General features: G+C 51.0%; 5 protein-coding genes across 5 annotated transcripts; 2 read left to right on the forward strand and 3 right to left on the reverse strand.

Annotated features, from left to right (window-relative positions):
* The first annotated feature begins 152 nt into the window (after nt 1-152).
* BDV37DRAFT_265729 (SET domain protein) lies at nt 153-3,013 on the forward strand. The gene is made up of 4 exons (XM_032083825.1): nt 153-267; nt 605-1,171; nt 1,238-1,497; nt 1,550-3,013. Exons 1-4 carry the CDS (start codon nt 230-232, stop codon nt 2,794-2,796), a joined length of 2,112 nt encoding a protein of 703 aa, XP_031934736.1. The 5' UTR covers nt 153-229; the 3' UTR covers nt 2,797-3,013.
* A 2-nt stretch (nt 3,014-3,015) lies between these two features.
* BDV37DRAFT_265731 (NADH-quinone oxidoreductase subunit NuoF) lies at nt 3,016-5,060 on the forward strand. The gene is made up of 3 exons (XM_032083826.1): nt 3,016-3,339; nt 3,435-3,506; nt 3,568-5,060. Exons 1-3 carry the CDS (start codon nt 3,079-3,081, stop codon nt 4,723-4,725), a joined length of 1,491 nt encoding a protein of 496 aa, XP_031934737.1. The 5' UTR covers nt 3,016-3,078; the 3' UTR covers nt 4,726-5,060.
* Nucleotides 5,061-5,632: 572 nt separating this feature from the next.
* On the reverse strand, nt 5,633-13,044 carry BDV37DRAFT_265733 (nucleoporin family protein). The gene is made up of 4 exons (XM_032083827.1): nt 12,568-13,044; nt 8,074-11,882; nt 6,035-7,939; nt 5,633-5,964 (listed from the first exon to the last, which is right to left on the reverse strand). Exons 1-4 carry the CDS (start codon nt 12,656-12,658, stop codon nt 5,851-5,853), a joined length of 5,919 nt encoding a protein of 1,972 aa, XP_031934738.1. The 5' UTR covers nt 12,659-13,044; the 3' UTR covers nt 5,633-5,850.
* Nucleotides 13,045-13,293: 249 nt separating this feature from the next.
* BDV37DRAFT_265742 (pyridoxal phosphate-dependent transferase) lies at nt 13,294-15,601 on the reverse strand. The gene is made up of 5 exons (XM_032083828.1): nt 15,294-15,601; nt 15,135-15,229; nt 14,483-15,085; nt 14,090-14,428; nt 13,294-14,030 (listed from the first exon to the last, which is right to left on the reverse strand). The coding sequence occupies exons 1-5, from the start codon at nt 15,354-15,356 to the stop codon at nt 13,493-13,495; spliced, it is 1,638 nt and encodes a 545-aa protein (XP_031934739.1). The 5' UTR covers nt 15,357-15,601; the 3' UTR covers nt 13,294-13,492.
* A 628-nt stretch (nt 15,602-16,229) lies between these two features.
* Nucleotides 16,230-18,740, reverse strand: BDV37DRAFT_56946 (acetate--CoA ligase). Its single transcript, XM_032090884.1, has 6 exons — nt 18,709-18,740; nt 18,495-18,630; nt 17,191-18,435; nt 16,856-17,116; nt 16,676-16,805; nt 16,230-16,618 (listed from the first exon to the last, which is right to left on the reverse strand). Exons 2-6 carry the CDS (start codon nt 18,531-18,533, stop codon nt 16,281-16,283), a joined length of 2,013 nt encoding a protein of 670 aa, XP_031934740.1. The 5' UTR covers nt 18,534-18,630; nt 18,709-18,740; the 3' UTR covers nt 16,230-16,280.
* Between the last annotated feature and the right edge of the window lie 356 nt (nt 18,741-19,096).

The following is a 19,096-nucleotide window of genomic DNA, read 5'->3' on the forward strand; positions in this document are numbered from 1 at the left end:
ATTGATTTCAATTCCCACCGTTTGAAGGCGCAGTAGTGTTCAATGGATTGTCCGTATAGTATAGATTTTGAAATCCTGCTCTTCGGGTAAAAGTGGGACACCGCAGTCGAACATTTATCGACTTGCCCCTCCACTCGAATATCAGAGCCACCCGATCCTCCAGCAACCTCAAAATTGCAAGTTAAGTAGGGGGAAGCCTGTGTCTCATCCTGGAAGAATTCATAACATAATGTCTGACACGTCAGCCCTAAGCGTGGCTGCCCAAGGGTAAGCGTCTTGAAGTTCCTTCCTTCATTTCTTCTTTTTTTTTTTTACTCCTCCGATACCGATGCCATCTATCGCAAGCCCGCGATACAGGTAGCTTTGTACCCCGGCGGATCGAGGTTATAAAGAACTGTTGTTTAGCCACTGAACAGAAACTTGGCATTGTCACTATTGCTCCTGATATAAACTGTATTTAGCGCCTCTGAACTGCTTCTCGAATCTTAACCCCGCCTCAACCAGGTGGCTATTGTCATATATCGTTTTGCCGCTTTCTGCCTGTCAATTTTCCATCACAATTGACATGTCCGGTTTACATGGCATCGTGTCTGACTCGATATAGGCCCAACATCGACAGCAGTCTGGAACATTATACTGCATTGTTGGATTGGATGGTCAACAATGGTGGCCAGCTTCACGAGAGCGTTGAAATAGCCAAGGATGAACGGCGCGGCGTGCATCTCCAGGTCAAGAAAGACTGGAAGAATGGTGTCCCCAGTAATACTCATATCATCAGAACGCCTCTGACTTCCACAATGTCGTATTTCAATGCTATCGGCTACAGTTTCACAACAGATGATGGAAGCTCCGTTTCTTTCCCTGAGCACGGAGTCCGTTTCCCTCGCGCTTTTCTGGAAGCGGTGGGACAGGAAGAAGCATCAATTTTCTTTTTGATCGGGCAGTACCTCCAGGGAAAGGACGGTTTCTGGTTTTCGTATATCAAGACGCTTCCTCAGCCTGGTGCTTTGACCACTCCTCTCTACTATGAAGGAGATGACCTGGCATGGCTGGAGGGCACAAGTCTATCCCCAGCGAGAGCACAGAAGGCCAGTTTATTGAAAGAGAAGTACGAAACTGTATACACTGAGCTCTGTAAGGCTGGGTTTGATGGCGCTGAGAAGTACACTTGGTAAGTGATAAGATACAACTGTGTCTGCTCATAGTCGACGGCGCGGATTTGACGAGTCTCATATAGGGATCTTTATCTCTGGGCGTCGACCATCTTTATTTCGCGTGCGTTCTCAGCCAAAGTGCTCTCTGGTGTGATTCCCGATGCGCAGCTTCCTGAGGAGAACGTTTCTGTGCTCCTACCCTTCATTGACATTCTAAATCATCGTCCACTTGCAAAGGTAGAGTGGCGCGCTGGCAAAGAGAGTGTTGCATTTTTAGTCCTGGAAGACGTCGCTGCCGGTCAGGAGATCTCAAACAATTACGGGCCCCGGAATAATGAGCAGTGTAAGTGCTATATGCTACGCGGTCTTTCGGGGTTAGCTAATTCTTTTGCCAGTAATGATGAATTATGGCTTTTGCCTTCCAAACAATCCTTGTGACTATCGTATTGTCAGCTTACGAGCACCACCTGGCAGTCCACTTCAGATGGCAAGATCTCAGCAGCTACAAATGTTTCCGGAACTGGCCAAAGAGACGGATGATCATTATTATGTGTTCAATGTCTTTTACCCTCTTCTTGCTCCTGACATGCCAATGGAGCATTCGATCTTTTCACCGGCACTCTTCAACGCTGTCTCGATATTGGCAGCCAACAACAGGGAATTAGAGGGTCTTGAGATCTCAGAGCAAGGCATCCGAATCCCAGATGCTTATGGGAACTCACGAACCACTCTTGCCGCCCTCAGCCAGATCATCATCGAGTTAATCACACATATTGTAAAGTTGAGGTCTTCAGCGGCCGACCTACAGAACCCTGGTAATCTCAAGCAGACCCATGCAAAAATTTATCGTGACAGTCAAATCATGCTGTCCGAAACGGCCTTGGTTATTGCAGCATGGACCCTAAACCGGGCACGACAGCATAACTTTGGAGGAAGTTGGGAGGAGACAAAACAGCTTCTCGGTTCCCATATGGTCCGTGTGCCTCCAGGAAAGTTCCCAGAAGAAATACGGTCTAGGATACAGGTGCGAATTCTCGAGCGTCAATCAGTTCTTGCAAACAATGGAGAGCTGTTTGTGTTGGATGACTTGCTCGAGATACTGCCCCTTGAGATGCAACAACCCTGCAAAGTGTGCCTACAGGGCGTCACTCAGAACGCTGGAAGGGCTATCCCAATGCTGAGGGGAAGCCTTGAGACATCCCCCTTTGCCTTCCCGATGTTCCTCTGTTTTATCAGAGCGGCTTCCAGCGCTGGAGAATCTGACAGTGGGACGGTTTTACTTCCATCTCGACTCAGTAAATGGGCCAGATGCCTTCTCGAGAACTACCCAGCTCCCCCTGAAGATGTACTATGGGCACTCGAGGACGAGGATGACGAGCAGTTGCTAGACATGTTTGATAACATGCTTGAGGGAATGAAAACACGGAACAGTGCTATCTTCTCTGACTTGGAGAAATTCACAGGAGAATGGCAGGGAGATAACTGGTGGCTTTCTCCCAACTGGCTTCGGTGGGCATGGATGATTACGGAGCAAGAAAGTGTGCAGGTACCAGAGGAGCCATTGGCGTTGTTGGCCGCAGGGCAGCCCGGCCAAGGGCAAGTGATGCTCTCTACGGCGTCATGCCTGTATATTCCACAGTAGAAGGGGGCATGTACATTCTGGGGTTGAAAAAGAGATCTATAGTTCGATATACAATTCCAAAACATAATGATTAGTCAGATTCACCCCCGATGGATACCTGACTCAGCAGTAGACCACGTGACCGCGTCGGGGCCAATCAGCGGCGGGCGAAAGGCGGATATTCAGCAAGCGCAGGAATTGCCGCGCCCGTGAAGCTCAACGACAGCGAGTCTCCATCATTGAACCCTTCCCACTCTTCCCTTCCCCTCAGATCTCCCCGCAGCCATTGGGCCAGCTATCACAATGATATCTCGAGCGGCGGCTCCCTCGCCTTCCTCCCTCGCCAACCTTTCCTCCCGCTCCCTCCGAGCCCAGGGCCAGGCTGCCCGCACCTTCGCGACCGTCCAGGACAACGCTCCCCCAGTACGGCATTATGGCGGTCTGCAGGACCAGGACCGGATTTTCACAAACCTTTACGGACACCATGGTCCCGATCTGAAGTCAGCAATGAAGTACGGTGATTGGCATAGGACCAAGGACATTGTTCTCAAGGGTCATGACTGGGTAGGTGTTCGGCCATTGGCCATGGACCATCATCCTGTGGCGTGTTCTATCTCGAATTGGTTCAATGCTAATGCAGGTTTGCTGCCAAATTACAGCTTATCTCGGAACTCAAAGCTTCTGGTCTGCGTGGTCGTGGTGGTGCCGGTTTCCCCTCGGGATTGAAATATGTAAGTGCTCATTGAGAGTCGGCTTCGGACCCTTAGGGTCTAACATACAATGACCCTATAGTCTTTCATGAACTTCAAGGACTGGGATAAGGATCCCAGACCCCGTTATCTGGTCATCAACGCCGATGAGGGTGAGCCCGGAACCTGCAAGGACCGTGAGATCATGCGCAAGGACCCCCAGAAGCTCATTGAGGGCTGTCTCGTCGTCGGTCGGGCGATGAACGCCAACGCTGCCTACATCTACATCCGTGGCGAGTTCTACTACGAAGCTACTGTCCTCCAGCGGGCCATCAACGAGGCCTACGAGGCTGGTCTGATCGGCAAGAACGCCTGCGGAACCGGCTACGACTTCGACGTCTACATTCACCGTGGCATGGGTGCTTATGTCTGTGGTGAGGAAACCTCCCTGATCGAGTCCATCGAGGGTAAGGCCGGCAAGCCTCGTCTGAAGCCCCCATTCCCGGCTGCTGTGGGTCTGTTCGGCTGCCCCAGTACCGTCACCAACGTTGAGACCGTCGCCGTGACCCCCACTATCATGCGTCGTGGTGCCAACTGGTTCTCCTCATTCGGTCGTGAGCGTAACGCCGGTACCAAGCTGTTCTGTATTTCTGGCCACGTCAACAACCCCGTCACCGTCGAGGAGGAGATGTCCATCCCTCTTCGTGAGCTGATCGACCGTCACTGCGGTGGCGTCCGCGGTGGCTGGGACAACCTCCTCGCTGTCATTCCCGGTGGTTCCTCGACCCCCGTCATCCCCAAGTCTGTCTGCGATGATCAGCTCATGGACTTCGATGCTCTCAAGGACAACCAGACCGGTCTCGGTACCGCCGCCGTGATCGTCATGGACAAGTCCACCGACATTGTCCGCGCTATTTCGCGTCTGTCTAGCTTCTACAGGCACGAGAGTTGCGGTCAGTGCACCCCTTGCCGTGAGGGAAGCAAGTGGACTCAGCAGGTGATGCAGCGTATGGGGACCGGCCAGGCCCGTGAGCGTGAAATCGACATGCTCCAGGAGCTGACCAAGCAGGTCGAGGGCCACACCATTTGCGCTCTGGGTGAGGCTTTCGCTTGGCCCATCCAGGGTCTTATCCGTCATTTCCGCCCCGAACTCGAGGCTAGAATCAAGGAGCATGCTCAGGAGCTCGGACAGGCCCCTTATGCCGGTGGCTGGCACCCTAACAGCAGGGCCGAGGGCAAGCTGATTTCCCCGGGCATGTAAACTATCATTCCGCTTTTTGTAGACTGATGGTAGGATGAATGGTGGAAAAATAATCAAACCTGTTTCTCTAGATAAAGATGTTCGAGCAGGAGTATTCTCTTTTTTTCATGTTCAGTTTAGGATTTCCAATCATGTACAGTTCCCGCTAGCAATCATACTATTTCTTTTGTTAAACATCTGAGGTGCACACAAAACTCGATCTACAAGCATGAACTTATGCAGAATAAATCTCAAGATACCTCGCAATACAATCCACGATAATCTCCATCGTACTGGAGAACCACTAAGAGAGTCATCATTGCTCCGTAACTTCATCCATCAAAAACAGGCAAATTAAAGCGCTGAATCCAAACAATATTTGCCCAGACCACCGGCAGAATGATCTAAAAGTATCCTGAGACGATAGCCTGGATCCTGTATCTTGTTTTCATAACTGAATTGCATGCTCGCCATATCACCACCAACAACAACCTTTTCTTGAGACAAGCAAAATTTCCAAATATTAACTATTTACCTGATGATTCTGGGCTTCCTTTTCTTTTTCTTTCTTTTTCTTTACCCCACAAAATCATACACGGTCCGATAAGTGGAGCTGGAAGGGGTATAAAATCCAAAATCAGGAGCCTTTGAGACGCTTTCGGGGCGGACCGTCTTCTAAATAGGGCTAGGCTTACTTGGGTTGATCTGTTTGCACTGTACTTGACTTTGATTGATGCAAGGTAAAGGGTATGTAAGTCGGCCACGAACGGATATTTCCTCACGGTATGAGATATTTGGTTTTGGTGGGTTCCGAAGGTATTTAGTCTTTATCGTAGAAATACGGGGTAAAGTGATATGCTGAGGCTGTTCCCTCTAGTTTCAAGGCTGGATAGAGGGCATGGAATGGTCAACTGGTAGAGAGATATTAAGAGTAATATAGGCTAGTTTGGAAAAATATTAGGCGCATTTCACGTACTAACACACTGTCGCAAAGCACCTAAACTAACACGGAGATCATGAAGCACCACGAAAGGGCTGCAGAATGCGGAATCCAAGAAGGATCATAACAGGGGGGGAAATTTACACTAGGTTACATGTAGGTATGACACCAAAGAAACGTAGCAAAAACGAAAAGAAAAAAGACGCTTAATAGGCACCCGCCATGATGATACCGTAATACCGTCGACTCATTTCGGCGGTCTGCATGATTCGCGCATCGCCCGTCAAAGGCAAACTAAGCACACTAGAGAACTCGACCACCTACGAAAAGATAATAAGTTAGTAAACCATTCAAAGGCGTCAAACGAGAAGCGAAGATATGTAAACTCACCTTGCTATCTTCGTGTGCTGTCCAGCTAGCAATCGCCCGGCTCATTTCCTTGAAAGCCACTCGTTCTTCCAATCCTTCGACACCCGATCCTTGGCTGATCTGATTACCCATCGCAACCAGTGCATTCACCAAGCGATTCAACCTGGTGGCATCCCGCTTGCCGCTCTTTGCTGTCGCTAAGCGCAGGAAGTCCTCATATACACCGCCGCCACTGGTCCATCCTCTGACCTTGCGCTCGGGGGCCTCGCCGAAGCCTGACACCAAGGTTTCCAACGTTGCGTAGTCACGTTCGATAACGGCGGTTGGTCCGACAATGCGGCAGAAAGTAGCATGCGCATCATCCCAATTCTTGCCACGGACAAGGCAGTCCACCTCGCGGGCGGCATCTCCGATATCCCGAGCGTAAAGTGCCTTGGCAACCCAGATCCAGCCTTCGGGAATCTGCAGGTCTGTAGTAAGATAGTGCCAGGTAGTATCTGGGACTCCCTCAGGAGTAGTTTGGTCGGGCAGCCGCGAAGCAAACCTGGCCAGGGTCTCTTTCACTGCACGCTCACGATCTTCGGGCCGTGAGAGGTGGAGTAAAACGAATAAAGCCCGGTCGAGCTGGTCACTACGGCTGAGCTCCCAGGAATAGTCGCATACCATTTGATCCACGTGGAAGGTATCAATCTTAAAGCCGTCGTGTTGACCGACAGCAGTGGCAAGGAGCTGATACAGCTGGAAGGAGAGTCGGTTCGACAGTTTATCTCCGCTCACGGACTCCGGGAGCAGAGCAGCAGGGAATTCCATTGCTGGAATATCTTTAGCTACTCCAAGAGTCATTGAGTAAAGCTTAAGCAGAACCCACAAAGGCGACTCCAGACCAAGTGTATCGGATGCCGAATGCGATGATTTCCGGGCACTCTCCTGACGGAACGGATGTGGGAAAGCGGACTCATCACCGGTACTAAGATCGGTGAGGAATTTTGAAACCGCGGCCTCAATAGGTTCATCATCCGTGATTCCGTACCACAGACGAAGACCAAATGCCTGGATCCAATCGAGTTCAAAACGTTCAGTGAGGGTGAACGTAGAAGCACGATCCTCCAGTGCGCCGCCTGATTTACCTTCACAGCGGAGGGCGTTGCCTGCCAGAAGCTCGTACAGAGCTCGAATAGGCTCGGTCATTTCCGAATAAACGTTATGCTGCCGCCACATCTCGATTTGTTTCGCCATGTCTGCACGGCTGGTGGGGTCTCGACCAATTTGCGCGACAAGGGTGGCTAGATGAAGATTTTGACTTGCTATCAAGACATTGCACGCCTCCTCAACCCGATGCGAACAAAGCAAGTAGATAGCCTGTTCCTCGGCTGAATTGGCTTTGCCCAGCGTGTGTGCGTGCCTTTCTCTAACAATGCCTTCCCACAGTCGACTGAAGCGATCCTTCTTGATGCGGTGAATAAACTTTGACCGAAGCTGGGGTGGAACGCCGGCAGAGATGTCATCTTCAATGTCGTCATTGAACAGAATGTTGGCCAACTGCCACAGTAGTCGCTCTTGGTCAGAATCCGCCAAGCTGGAAGATGTCTGTGCGAATTGCTGGAAATCAGCCTTGGTCAATCGGGCCAGAGGAACATCATCAACGCGGCTTATTGTAGTCTGCTTCTTCTGCGCATCGAGCATAACATTCGACTCTGGAGACTTACTCGAAGCCAGCAGAGTGATGTCCCTCTCCTCGCTTGTGATAGAGAACTTCTGGTCCCAACGGCCATCCGCGGAATGGATGCTCTCCATTCCGTTCTTGACACATATTATGGAATCCGCTGGGCCCCACCGCGGCTTGAACGAGTGGTGGAAAGCAAGGTCGTCTTGACTCAGTTCATTAGAATCGCCAGCGAATGTCTTCGGCTTTTTATTATACGGCCACTGCGATGAAGATGGAAGTTAGTCCACTTTCCCAATAGATCTCGGCTTTGGCTCATTCGCCATATTGTAACACCACTACGGTAAGGCACGAAAGATTAAAAAGCAACGGAGTGAAAGCAAAATGGGAGTCAAACCTCGAAACCTCTAGGCTGCGTATTGCGTGCCTTCAAAGGAGACTGTGCCTGCTGTTTCCGCGGTTGTTGGAACAAAGAGTTCATTAAATCGATACTAGTTGCGAACCCTTTCTGCTGGGTGTCAGCAACAGGCTCCTGGGTGTCATCATCGTGGAGAGGCCTGTCCGTGAAGGCATTGGCCTGGATTTCACGCAGGGCGTCGCGGTCTTGCTTCCTGGGACTAATGGTTCGTTGGAGCTGCGCAGCCCAGTCCCCGCTAAGATCAAGACGAGCCTTTGGTGGCGTACTCCATGGTTTTAAAGATGGCTGTGTGTTTTCGTTTAAGCTGACGATGCTTTTGGTATCATCGCGCTCCACGGTATGATGAAGGGAGGGAAAGGTGCCTGCCATGTCCATTTCTTCGTCCTCATCTAATTCAACTTCTGATTCGCCAGACTGCTGGCTTTCAGTGACATCGTCACCTTCTTGCTCAGTAGTTGAACCCGTGGAGCCTTCCCCTAAAAAAGACTCCTCATCTTCGCCGGAATTCGAGTGTTCATCCTCCATTGTTTCCATTGCTTGGTTGCCAAACGACCCTGGGACTAATTTACGCTTTTTAAAATCGAATGTGTCATCGTCGATACCAGCCACCGACCCGAGAAAAGAATCATCTGTCGAGAAGGTGGACATCTGCTCTGAGGTCATTGTATTATCGAGATTGGTGGGAGTATGAGCCTTCGGAGTCGGTGTGTCAGGAGCAGCACTCAAAGTGCTTTGGTTGAGGCTCTCACCTTCATCATCGCTATCATAATCAAGGCCATATGTAGTATAATGCGGCACCTTGAAAACCCATGTTCCCGTTTCCGTTTCGTAATCGATAAAATCAGTGTTGTGGACCTTCCTCAGGCGATCGACGTGCTTTTCGAAAAGAGGCCCGCTGGTGAGAGGTGATGGGGACTTCTTATCTCTGCCTCGCGGCCAGGAATTTTCGATTCGAAGGATAGATGGGACATTCAGCCCTTTGCCCCTAGGGGGTTTGATTGCTTCATCTGGATACACTGTAATTTTCCGCACGCCGATATCAACAAGACCTCCAAAGATTTGGTCCAGATCAATGTTGGTCAAGTCAACGGGTTCATCAAATGTCACTTGACCACAATGTTGGCGACCGACTGTGAAGCCCACTACATGCTTGAGCTGGTCGCGGCTCATCTTGCTCAATTCAGCCCTGGTGGGCTTCATCCAATACTCGCCAGGTTGTGGATCGCCGCCGGGGACGAAAGCCAGCCGTGATTGGCCATCGGTGACTGCGGTCTGCTCAGAGTCTTCAGGGACAGCCGGAAGATCCTTGTCCCGGACAGATTCCATCTCGGGCCGAGTGCCATTTTCTTTAATCCCATTGAGCCCGTTGACGGTATTGCTCTTGCGAATTGAGCGGAGGAAACCCAGCTCTTCTGGCGTGGGCTCGGAGGGTTGAGACTGTACCGGTACGATTTCACCTCCTGTGGTAGCATCCGAGGTAGATTCAAAGCTGACCTTCTTCTTGGCTTTATCCGTCGGTTGGGCGGAATCCTCGCCATTCGTGATCGCAGCGGCAGGTGTACTGGCGGGCCGTGAGAAGAGATCGTTCCGCAGACTGCGGTCAATGGTAAGGCGCTTCAGATTACCGCTGGACAGACGAGAGGAGCCAGAGGAAAGGGCTCCTGGAGACAACACGCTGTCAGCCTCCGGGTCAAAGGTTTTGCGAAGGTTACTCGTAGAGAAGCTCTTGCTGAAGCTAGCGCGCCCAAGACCGCCATTGACACTTCCACGCAGGCTGCCGCCCAGAAGACTATTGCCGAGCCCGCTAGGAGTACCAGTAGAGCTAGAAGGTGACCCGTAGGTCGAATAAGAGAACCCGTACCCTTGGCGTTTTGGCGGTGTGACGAGACGGTTAGCAGCGTTGGGTGTGATCTTGTAAACTGGCAATGGGGTGCGTTGTTTTTGCCTGATAGACGAAGCAAGCGGCGTCGCCAATGGACCAGGGCTAGGAGCACTTGGAGCAGGCAGACCAGAGAAGATGGACTGGTTCCCGTATGGGTTTGGGTCCAAGAGGGAGGCCTGCAGGCTACCAGGCACCGGCTGCTGAGGTTGCTGCTGTTGAGCTTGTGTTTGCTGCGTGCTTCCGAAGAGGCTGGATGTACCCATTCCGAGACCCCCAGTCTGCGGCTGCTGCTGGTTTTGTGTGTTACCAAAAAGCGAGGAGCCCGTGTTTGGAGTGGTTGTAGCACCGCCTCCAAACAAGGAACCGCTGGTGCCGGTGCTCCCACCAAAAAGACTGGGCTTTTGCTGTTGCTGGTTCTGTGCATTGAACAGGCCACCAGTTCCGGCCTGCTGATTCTGAGTATTACCAAAGCCTCCGAATGTGTTGGTTGCAGTTGGTGTACCGGTGGTGCCAGACCCAAATAGTCCAGTCTTTTGGCTTTGCTGCTGAGCCCCCCCACCGAATAGCGATCCAGTTCCGGATTGCTGGTTCGCGCCTCCGAACAAGGAACCGCCAGTCGATGGCTGCTGATTATTCTGGCCAAAGAGAGAAGAGCCTCCCGTAGTAGCGCCGCCACCTCCGAATAGGCTAGGTGTCGAGGACTGTTGCTGTTGATTGTTTTGTCCAAAACCGCCAAACAGCCCTTTGTTCTGAGTCTGAGCCTGGTTCTGCTGGTTCTGTTGACCAAACCCACCGAATGCGCTTCCCCCAGTCTGCTGGGGCTGCTGCTGCTGCTGACCGCCGCCAAACGGGGACGAGGTAGCAGTAGTACCACCAAATGGCGTAGACGTACTGGTGTTCTGCTGTCCAAAGCCACCAAAGCCTGTCCCGGTAGACGTACCGCCTCCACCAAACAAGGACTTGTTTTGTTGTTGCTGTTGAGCATTATTGTTGTTGCTGTTGCCAAAGAGACCACCGGATGCACCAGCTCCAAAACCAGTTCCGGTGTTGGCTGTGCTACCAAAGCCGCCGGCAGTCGCGGTGGCCCCGCCGAATAAGCTGGGCTGTGACGTTCCCGTTGAAGTAGCCCCTCCTCCGAATAAAGAGGTCGCTGGTTTATTGGACCCAAACAAGGGGTTGCTAGTGGTGGAGCCAAACCCACCAGTGGTTTGGGTCTGTGCCTGGCCGAAGGCAGGGGCGCTGGTGCCACCGAAGGGGGAAGAAGTGCTTCCAAACCCAGTCGACTGTTGCTGTTGACCAAAACCGCTTCCACCGAATGCCGACGTACCAAAAGCACCGGCCTGTCCGCTCCCGTTCCCAAATCTTCGGCCTTGTTGGTAGTCACCCAGACGTAGCTCCTCAAATGAGTATTTGTTGTATGGCTGCATGAAAGAAATGCTTTGGTAATGGTTGGTTACATTTGTGTTTCCATCCTTTTCGGTAAAAGGGCTGAATGGCGTGCTACCAGTACCATCTGATGGAGGAACGGCCTGCTGGAATGCAGTTCCACTTCCACTACCAAAGCCAGTAGTGCCGCTTCCAAAGCCGCCACTTGTGCCAAAGCCACCTGCTGTACCAGTTGAACTACCAAAGCCGGCGCCAGTGCCAGTGCCGGTGCCGGTGCCGGTGCCAGTCTTGTTGCCAAAGAGGCCTCCACCGGTGGTGTTATTGGAGCTTCCGAAGCCTCCAGTGTTTCCGGTTGAACCGAAACCACCAAAACCACCGCCGGTAGTTGTTGCTGTTGTACCTCCTGCACTGCCTCCAAAAAGACTTCCACCGGTTGTTGAAGTCCCAGCCCCAAAGCCGCCAGTCCGGTTTTGGCTGCCAAAAAGTGAGTTTGACTGATTCTGCGTACCCGTTCCGAATCCTAAATAAGTCAAAACGTCAGTTTCACTGCCGGGGCTTGCGCTAGAAACAATATATGAAGAAATTGATTGGAATATTTGAGGAAAGAAAGCTCGTCCTTGGACACAGATCCCCGATGGCCAGAGCGGATATTTAGTTCACTTGTTCGTTTCCCTCACTTCATCAGAGAGTACTGCAGTAATGTGCATTCACCAGCAAGTCGTGGTGATGTTGGTTGCCAAGTATCATGAATGGCAACAACAGTAAGGCCAAGAGTTCCGTCCATGAGGCGAGCAGAGAAGAGAAAGGATCGCCAAGCTCATGAACACATCGTCATTGGACACGTACCTCCTCCGGAACCAAAGCTACTGGAAGTATTCCCAAACAGGCCACCGCCTGATGTGTTACCGCCACCAAATGGGGACGATGTAGATCCAAAGCCTAGATGACGGGGGAAGATGCTGTCAGAGACTGTAATCAAGCTGCGATCCCTTCTCTTGCGGCGCCAACTGTGTTGCTCAGAGTCGAAAACATCCGCGGAGTGTTGGTATGTCGAGAGCCAAGTGGAACCATCGCGGGGTCGACGTCAGGAGCACCAGTGAGGACCGATTGTAGAACCAGTGGAAGTCCCAAGAGGGTTGAAAGGTAAAAGTTTCACAGGTCCAAGGCAGAAAAAATCGCAGCGACATGATGGATTGCAAACCTACCTCCTCCAGAACTCGTCCCACCGAAGCCAGAGCCAGCTCCAAATCCGGAGCTCTGGTTGTTTTGACCAAATCCTCCGAATCCGAAAGACATGATGTTTGGTATGGATTGATGCTTATAGGTTCATTCGTTCGAAGTTGTCCGGAGACCGCAAAGTTGTCAGGATTGCGCGAAAGGTGATTAACCAGCTTAAATCAACAAATAACAGCAGGCGATATGCTCAGTTACAGTGCGCTTCCACAAAGTAGAGACAAACTTGTGTTGCTCTGCGAGAAGCAGCTCGACGCGCTGAAAGAGAAGCAAAGAAAATCTGTTTTGATTTCTCGAAAAACAAAAAAAAAGGGCCCACACCGGCTTAAGACGGGTAGTCACCGTCTCAGGTAGGATGTGCACAAGTCCTCGATTGCAAATATCGAGATCAAGAGAAAAGAAGATGAAGGGGTGGGAGGAAAGAAGAGTGGACAAACGCGACGGTGAAGGGAAAAGAGCTGCGAAGAGAAGATGGGTGAGGGAGAAGTAGTCACAAAGTTACCGTTGCCTCCTTCGCTTACGGCAGCAGGACATCGGAACTGTCACTGATACCGGTCAACTCGAGGCTACCGCTCGTAATTTGGGTATGGTACTGTCATCCTCACCTTATAATCACGTGTTCCTGATGCCTGAACGGAGCTGGCCTTACCTTCGAAAAATCCACCGTTGATATGTCACCGCATTTAGTAAATGTATGTGCAGAGGATGCGACCTACAAGTTTCGTCTACGAATACTAGGAAATCTATGCTCATTTTCTCAACCAAAAACATGGAAGACTCCTATTTCCTGCTATGCAATCTGATCAGAGTAACTACTAACCACGGAGATGCTATTGTTGAATCAAGCCTGGTCTCCCAGGTTTCCGATGTACCCATTCCAAGAGTAACCCTACGACTTCAGTAATCTGCCGTAGCTGCTGTCAACGCATCCTGGACCCTCGCAATTAGATCCTCTTCTCTCTCTAACCCAACACTGATTCTGACCATATGCCTGTCTATTCCACCCTCGGATTCTGCCCAGTCCTGCTCCCGAAAGTGCGCCAGCAAGCTGTATGGAATCGCTAGAGAGAAGTTGGTTCCGACGCTAGGTCCTTTACAGATGTCCAGCAGGTCATAGAAGCGCATAGCAGTCTCGGGTTTATGGAAAACAATGCTAAGCAAATACCCGTAGCCACCATCCTTGCGCCGCACCTGATCGTAGAATTGCCGTGAGGGTACTAACGTAGGATAATACAATTGAGCCACCGAAGAATGTTTCGCGAGTAAATTGGCGATTGTGTGGGCATTGGCACTGCATTGCTTGACTCGCTCTTCAAAGTCGGAGGCATTCTGGGCCATAATCATGGCTTCGAGAGGGAAATACGTATCTTCGTACAGGGCTGTGAGAGCTGAGTGAATCGTGGTATAGTGCGACGACTGCGGATTTACAACGACGCTGTGATACAGTTTCGTCAACAAGTGGTCTGGATCGTCTCGGCGGTACAGGGCGCTCACCTTCCCCCCATCACATTACACATGCCGCTAAAGATCTTCGTTAAGCTGGTCATAATCACATCGACATAGGGTAAAACATCGATGTTGACGAAAGTACCGAGTGTGTCGTCGACCGCTACAATGAAATTATATTGTGCAGCCAGGGCATGAATTCGCGGCAGATCGGGGGTTCGCAGTTGTGGATTGGAGGGAACCTCGCAGAACAGGGCTTGGATGCGACGACCGGCCGCAAGGGAGGATTCCAGCTCATCGAGTTCTTGTTTGCTTCCAGCGCTGAGTAGAGTAGATCGTTTGTAATCACTTTCTTTAACACAGAGCGGAGTTTCGGCGTATGGCCATCTAGAATTATCATCAACTCTGCGGCAACCGAAGATAAGAGCCCGTTTGACGTACCCATAGATTACCGCTTCAGAGAGCTCCGCAGATTGAGGTACCAAGGCCCTGGCCACTGCTGCAATGGCACACATTCCTTTAGGGTAGAGAAAGACATCGTGACTGCTGACAGGGCGATAGCCCGGCTGGTCGGAACTGACCAAACGTGCAATCAAGTTCCGGATAGATTCCTTTTCGGCCGCAGCCGAGTTGACCCATTGCAGATCCCATGTGAAATGATCTCGGCATGCGGCTGAGGCTTCAAAATTAGTGTTCTTTGAGTAAGAATTCATGGAGGGAAGCGCCGCAAGGCAATGCTCCGCATGACGACCCGCGATTCCATCCCCAAACACTTTCCAGAAATGCATAGCAGTGGAGACACATGCCTGTGGAAACAGGACGACAAAGAACGTGGCCCATCGTAGAGCTTCTTCATCTGCTGGCTGGTGTGATTGGAATTTGACGGTGTGACACGCTTCGTCGGGGTGTTCAGCTGATAGTCGGGCTGTACACCTGGCGGCGGCATCGGCCGAGGGAAAGATCAGACAGCTCAAATCCGTGGGGGTGCCCAGTCGAGCACATACGGCATCCATCAATTTGCGTACCGATGGATGCATGCCAAACCTATCCCGACTGAGCCTAGAATGCGAGGTATCAAGAACGAGTAGCTAACCGTGGATAGCAGGTATGCATTGAGTCCAACAGCCATTGCTCTCGGCGGCCCCAAGCAGCGACGGACTCCCATGTCGGCAGGGATACGCTTACAGACTATTGTTCGTCCTCGTCAGTACTTTTTATCAGATCATTGAACCAATATCGAGATTGCACTCACATGCTTCTCGTTGGGTGGGTTGGGCTCTCCCACTGGGAGCATGTGCGGCGAGGTAGACCTCATCTTTTTTGCAGTAGGACAACGGCAGTGTTTGTGAAGAGTTGACAAGAACGTGGATCCGGAGAAATAATGCTAGTGCTCGGGCTGTATGTCTGCCTATTTATAAGGCCAGCCCATGCAGATCGTCCAAAACAAATGACGAGAGCACATCTTGTAGCGGTCACCTTATTGCAGATGAAGACGAGTCAGATGCAACGTCCATTCGCTAATCCACCAAGTACTTGTAACCCTCATGCATCCATCGCCCAATTCCAAGTTGACGAATGGAATGGCAAGGTGTTATTGGCGGGTGCTGGGATCTGAGCAGGTGCTTGACCTCCACTGGCCCACTGAGTCTTTTCAGCTGAAGGTTGAGAAAAACCTCAGTTACCTTAGCTCAGTTTTGGTACCACTTCGCACTAGTAGTGTTTGCACCTTTCTGTTTTTCATTCCTTTTTTTATATGTTATTCTTTTCTTCTTCTTAATGTTTATTTTATTTTATTTTATATTTTATTTTTTTATTTTTTTTCATAATTCTCCGAGCTGTTTGTTAGCCATCAATCAGCTAGCAGGGAAGCCAAGAGCATGTCCAGTAACAAAGTGTGTGTTGTTGGAAATCTACCGTGGTTAGAATGTCTAAATTTTTTCAGGGGAATAAAGAAAAAAGGGATATATATATATATTGGAAAATTTGGAACATGATACACATATCAAGCAGAATAACATCGCTTCTCCAGGTGACAAGAACACGGGAATCACAGAGTAAAGCCAGAGCGAAATACGCGCATATGAGAATAATTCTGCTCTTCACAAACACTGCACCAGTTCAGTGCAAAGGAATTTAAGACCATCATGTCATACTATCGCTGTTTTTAATCTTTTTTTTCTTTTTTTTTTTGGCTTCGGTTTTTCTTCTTTCTTTCATCATAACTCATGTCGTCGTCCATCTATTTGCCCCGGGCAGCGTGAACGGTTTCAATGATCTTGCTGACCACCGAGGGATCGGACAGGGTAGAAATATCACCCAAACTATCCTCCTCGCCGCTCAGGATCTTCCGCAGGATACGCCGCATGATCTTACCGCTGCGAGTCTTAGGGAGGTCATCAACGACAAAGACGGCCTTGGGAGCGGCGAATGGTCCAATCGACTTGCGAACCTGCATAACAAGGTCTTTACGGACCTGCTCGTTCGTCTCATTGCCCTCCTTCAGAGCCACAAAAGCATTGACCGCTTGGCCAGTGAGTTCGTCAGCAATACCAACCACGGCGGCTTCAGCAACCATATCTATGATAAATGATCAGCGTCGAGCGTCCAAGTTTTCGCAGTCGTTATGTTACTTACGGTGTTCAATCAGAGCAGCCTCAATCTCGGCGGTGGACAGCCGGTGGCCGGATACGTTGACCACGTCGTCCACACGGCCGCGGATCCAGTAGTATCCGTCGTGGTCACGACCTGCGCCATCTCCAGTGAACTACCACCAGTTAGTCACAATCAACCAAAATGACTCGAGTATTTCCTTACGTAGTATCCCTTGTAGACGTTCAGATAGGTATCCATGTAACGCTTGTGGGCACCCCACACAGTGCGAGCCATGCTAGGCCAGGGCTGCTTGAAGGCAAGCACACCTTCCACGTCATTGCCCGAGATTTCCTCTCCAGAGACAGGGTCAATGATGGCAGGCTCAATACCGAAGAACGGCAACGAGGCACTACCGGGCTTCGTAGGAGTAATTCCACCCAAAGGTGTGATGACGTTCGAGCCAGTTTCGGTCTGCCAGTAAGTCTAACAAGGGAAAAGTATGGTCAGTACTGCGCCTAAGATAGAGAGCCAACACAATAAAGCAGCGTATTCCTTACATCGCAAATGTGTGCCTCTTCCTTTCCGACTTTCTCGAAGTACCATTTCCAAACCTCTGCAGCGATCGGCTCACCGACGGAGCCCAGGACACGCAGATGGGCCATCTTGTGGTGAATGTGCTCGTCTCCAGCGCGCTTCAGCAACCGCAATGCTGTAGGGGCGACGTAGAATTGAGTCACCTGGTGCTTCTCAATGACATCCCAGTAACGAGAAAAGTTAGGGTAGGCTGGGGTACTCTCAAAGACGACGGTGGAACATCCTAGGAGCAAAGGAGCATACACAACATAGGTATGACCGGTAATCCAACCGACGTCACCACCACAGAAAAAGCGATCGTCGTCGTGGATATCAAAGACGTACTTGCCGGTCATAGCGGCACCGAGGAGATATCCAGCGGTGGTGTGCATAACACCCTTAGGCTTTCCAGTCGAACCAGAGGTATAAAGCAAGAACAGAGGGTCTTCGGAGCTCACAGACTCCGGAGGGAAGTAGTTGGGGTACTTCTCCACCTCCTCGTGCCACCAGACGTCCCGACCCTGGGTCCAGGGGACTTCAGTGCCAGTGCGCTTGTAGACCAGCACGCTTGAAACGTCAGGGCACTGCTTCAAGGCCTCGTCAACAATACGCTTGGTGCCAATCACCTTGCCACCACGCTTGCCCTCATCGGTGGTAATGACCACCTTGGATCCGGCGTCAATAACACGGTCACGAAGCGAGTCTGAGGAAAATCCGGCAAACACCACGGAGTGGATGGCACCAATGCGGGCACAGGCCAGGAAGGCTACAATGGCCTCCGGAATCATAGGAAGATAGATGGCCACGGTATCACCCTTCCTAACACCTTGCTGTTTAAGCACCCAGGCAACTCGAGATACTTCGCGAAGCAGCTCTCCGTATGTAATAGTCCGGCCCTCATTCGGCTCATCAGCCTCGTAGATGATTGCAACCTTGTCGGGGTTCTTCAGTGCATGACGGTCCACGCAGTTGAAGGCAGCGTTTAAGCGACCCTCCACGAACCAGGCAGTATCACCGTTCTCCAGAGAGCCACTTTGGGTAGTTTGGAAGTCTTTGTCGAAGGAAAGGAGTTCCCGAGCCATGCGGGCCCAGAAGGTCTGAGGACTGCGAATTGATTCGTCATAGAGCTTCTTATATTCATCCAGGTCTTTCAAGTGAGTGCCCGTCGGGTGCTTCTCGTAGAAAGCCTTGGGGACATGGAAAGTATCGACTTCGTGGGCTTCCACCACCTGAATTGATGCGATTAGCCAGCCGTCAGACTGTATATCAACTGGAGTTTTTCTCATACCACGGAGGGCTTAGGGGGCATCACGTTGCCGTCAGCCATGATTCGATAGCGTGCGAGGGAGATGCCTGAGCTAGACGAGAGACCACGAAACACGACAGTCTTCAGAGAGAAAAGGTTGAGAGGAAGGAAAGAGATTCTGGTTCCAGAGGAGAAGGTCAGCATGCGCGTGCCAATCATTGTGAAGTGGCGGCGGCAAGGGACTATTTGAACTTACTGTCCAAGACGAATTAATTACGGTGGTATCTGATGGAGGTGTAGAGAGGTGGGTATCATACGAAGAACCCCTCCAAAGTAAGGTAGTAGAGTAGAGGATAGGGAGGGGAAGGAGCCGATTGAAAACGGAAAGGAAGAAAGGATCGAAAGAGAAATGGGCTTATGGAGACTTTGTCTCAGGCTGGGGGAGGGAGAGAGCGTTATTTAATTGAATCCAACACACAAACTAAATGGACCAACAGACAATGTTGAGGTCCCGCAGTCCGGCAGTCCGGTGGAGGTTTCTCGGCCACCTTATATCTCCAGTCCACCAACAACCACCCATCCTTCCGCGCGACCGGTGCTCTGGTTTTACCGGCTGTTCAATTGTTTATCTTCTAGAGGGCGTA

Source organism: Aspergillus pseudonomiae (assembly GCF_009193645.1).
Source record: "Aspergillus pseudonomiae strain CBS 119388 unplaced genomic scaffold BDV37scaffold_159, whole genome shotgun sequence".
NCBI lineage: Eukaryota > Fungi > Ascomycota > Eurotiomycetes > Eurotiales > Aspergillaceae > Aspergillus > Aspergillus pseudonomiae.

Coding starts and splice junctions, on each gene's coding strand:
- BDV37DRAFT_265729 (XM_032083825.1), top strand. CDS start 230: ATGTCTGACACGTCAGCCCTAAGCGTGGCTGCCCAAGG. Junction 268..604: donor CTAAGCGTGGCTGCCCAAGG/GTAAGCGTCTTG, acceptor GACTCGATATAG/GCCCAACATCGACAGCAGTC. Junction 1,172..1,237: donor GGCGCTGAGAAGTACACTTG/GTAAGTGATAAG, acceptor AGTCTCATATAG/GGATCTTTATCTCTGGGCGT.
- BDV37DRAFT_265731 (XM_032083826.1), top strand. CDS start 3,079: ATGATATCTCGAGCGGCGGCTCCCTCGCCTTCCTCCCTCGCCAACCTT. Junction 3,340..3,434: donor TTCTCAAGGGTCATGACTGG/GTAGGTGTTCGG, acceptor GCCAAATTACAG/CTTATCTCGGAACTCAAAGC. Junction 3,507..3,567: donor TCCCCTCGGGATTGAAATAT/GTAAGTGCTCAT, acceptor ATGACCCTATAG/TCTTTCATGAACTTCAAGGA.
- BDV37DRAFT_265733 (XM_032083827.1), bottom strand. CDS start 12,658: ATGTCTTTCGGATTCGGAGGATTTGGTCAAAACAACCAGAGCTCCGGA. Junction 11,883..12,567: donor TGGGACGAGTTCTGGAGGAG/GTAGGTTTGCAA, acceptor TGACTTATTTAG/GATTCGGAACGGGTACGCAG. Junction 7,940..8,073: donor CGCAGCCTAGAGGTTTCGAG/GTTTGACTCCCA, acceptor TCTTCATCGCAG/TGGCCGTATAATAAAAAGCC.
- BDV37DRAFT_265742 (XM_032083828.1), bottom strand. CDS start 15,356: ATGAGGTCTACCTCGCCGCACATGCTCCCAGTGGGAGAGCCCAACCCA. Junction 15,230..15,293: donor ACCCACCCAACGAGAAGCAT/GTGAGTGCAATC, acceptor GACGAACAATAG/TCTGTAAGCGTATCCCTGCC. Junction 14,031..14,089: donor TGTAATGTGATGGGGGGAAG/GTGAGCGCCCTG, acceptor ACTGTATCACAG/CGTCGTTGTAAATCCGCAGT.
- BDV37DRAFT_56946 (XM_032090884.1), bottom strand. CDS start 18,533: ATGGCTGACGGCAACGTGATGCCCCCTAAGCCCTCCGTG. Junction 18,436..18,494: donor TGCCCCCTAAGCCCTCCGTG/GTATGAGAAAAA, acceptor GCATCAATTCAG/GTGGTGGAAGCCCACGAAGT. Junction 17,117..17,190: donor AAGAGGCACACATTTGCGAT/GTAAGGAATACG, acceptor TTCCCTTGTTAG/ACTTACTGGCAGACCGAAAC.